This window comes from Chaetura pelagica, unplaced genomic scaffold (assembly GCF_000747805.2).
Source record: "Chaetura pelagica isolate M959 unplaced genomic scaffold, ChaPel_1.0 scaffold1807, whole genome shotgun sequence".
Lineage (NCBI taxonomy): Eukaryota > Metazoa > Chordata > Aves > Apodiformes > Apodidae > Chaetura > Chaetura pelagica.
In genome coordinates, this window is record NW_009953833.1 from 24,458 (window position 1) to 26,215 (window position 1,758).

The following is a 1,758-nucleotide window of genomic DNA, read 5'->3' on the forward strand; positions in this document are numbered from 1 at the left end:
GGTATCACCTCCTGACAACAACAACAACCTGTAAAAACAACACGACAGAAAACCTGCCGTGGCACTAACCACGACTTCCAAAAAGGGCTACGGGTAAGGACGAGAGAGATGCCTTTTAGATCTGAACCCAGTGGTGCACCAAACCCCCCAAAGGTCTTCCTGGGTGGAGAAAAACACCCAGGTGTTGGGTTTTTTTCCCCACGCAAGGGCAACATCATGACTGTGTTAATCTTACTTCTGGGAGACCCACCTCAGGTGTGTGGTGGTCCCTCCACCTCCGACCACCCGCTCCACCTGCTGGGACCCAAAACGCCCCTGATACAAAAATACTTATTGACATTTTGGACATAAATTTAAAAAAATCATTAAAAAAAATAATAAAAAAAAATCACCAGCCTCTCACGGGCAGAACGTGTAGATGAGGAGGGGGTTGTTACTCATGGCCAGTAATTCAGCAGGCTCAGCACTCGAGCTGAGCTTTGCGATCCTGGGGCGCTCGCGTTACTGGGTCAGCGCAAAACTACGGCGGGAACGGCAAGTTTTCCACACTTCACCAGCACGTTGGAAAAGCTCTGACCAGTTACCCAGGTTTGACCCACCCACGAGATCATTTCAAACTCAATAACCAGCAGATGCCAACTTCTCCTCGTACGCATCCCAGCAATTAACATGAAGTTGATTTTTGTCTACACTGCTCAGCCTTTTGACCAAGTATGGGCAGAATTCAGTCCCGGAAAAAACCCATCATAAGCAGAAAGTGATACATTCCAGCATAAGGTTTGGGCTTTTGGTTGGGTTTTTTTTAACCACACTGAAGTGCAACACAAGCCTTATCTAGACTATTTAAAGGTCAGAGTGGCAGGGTTGGTTTTTTTTGTGCTGATACTCCATAGTCCTCGACACCTGAAGCAGCTGACTCACACGGGCTCGGGAGGTTGGTACTTCCCTAAGACACAGGGAGATGGTTTTGGGTGTGATTTTTAACGTGATAACCAGACTCCTAGAACGTGATGGACTGGAGTTAGCAAAGAACTACCAGCAAAGGGCTCTACAAAAAAACAGGGCGACTCAAAAATCACTACAGCTCGGTCCCTCTCACCAATTTCTGCTCGTTTTGTTTCATTTAATTCTGCCAGGCTGCCAGTCCGACGCACTCTACTCCAGACCCTCTTGCTCTTCGCCACTGTCCCCTCTGGCATCCATCCTTTTTTCTTTATGGCTGTGGTAAATCCTCCTCATCTCTTCTTCGTACTTGATAAAATTCTCCCCGAACCGTGTCCACGCTTTGTAGGGAACCGTGATGGTGTTCCGGTAGGGCGGCCTCACCTCACTTACCTTCAGGAAGACGCCGTACCTGTTGGATCCCACGTCGAAGTAGAAACGCTTGTTGTCCACCCGGAAGGAGGTGCCCTCGGGGAGCTCCAGGGGCTCGTCCCCCCCCCCCCGCCGATCCTCGACGTCCCCCTCGCCGTACTCCTCGATCAGCTGCACCAAAGCATCCCTGAACTCGATCATCCCTTGCGCCGGGAGGACGATGGTCTGCTCCTGTCCCAGCCCGTGCCCGAAATACCCCACGGCGCCCGCTCCCCGGCTCACGGTTTGCCGGATGCGCAGGAAGCGTCCCCGCTGGTTCTCCTTCAGGTCCAGGTAGTACTTGCGGTTGTCCCTCTCGATGTACTCCGTCTTGAGGACGCTGTGAGGGGGCTCTTCGGAGCCCACCGAGCCCGGCGGCGAGGCCGGCGGGTGGTGCTGCTGCTG

General features: G+C 52.4%; 1 protein-coding gene across 1 annotated transcript in view; it reads right to left on the bottom strand.

Moving 5' to 3' along the window:
• Nucleotides 1–1,096: 1,096 nt before the first annotated feature.
• The window catches only part of PURG (purine-rich element binding protein G), a 953-nt gene continuing 291 nt past the window's right edge, over nt 1,097–1,758 (bottom strand). Inside the window, exon 1 of the mRNA XM_010001313.1 lies at nt 1,097–1,758. This exon is cut by the window's right edge and continues 291 nt beyond it. Within this exon, the coding sequence (XP_009999615.1) occupies nt 1,156–1,758 (603 nt within the window). The 3' untranslated portion in view covers nt 1,097–1,155.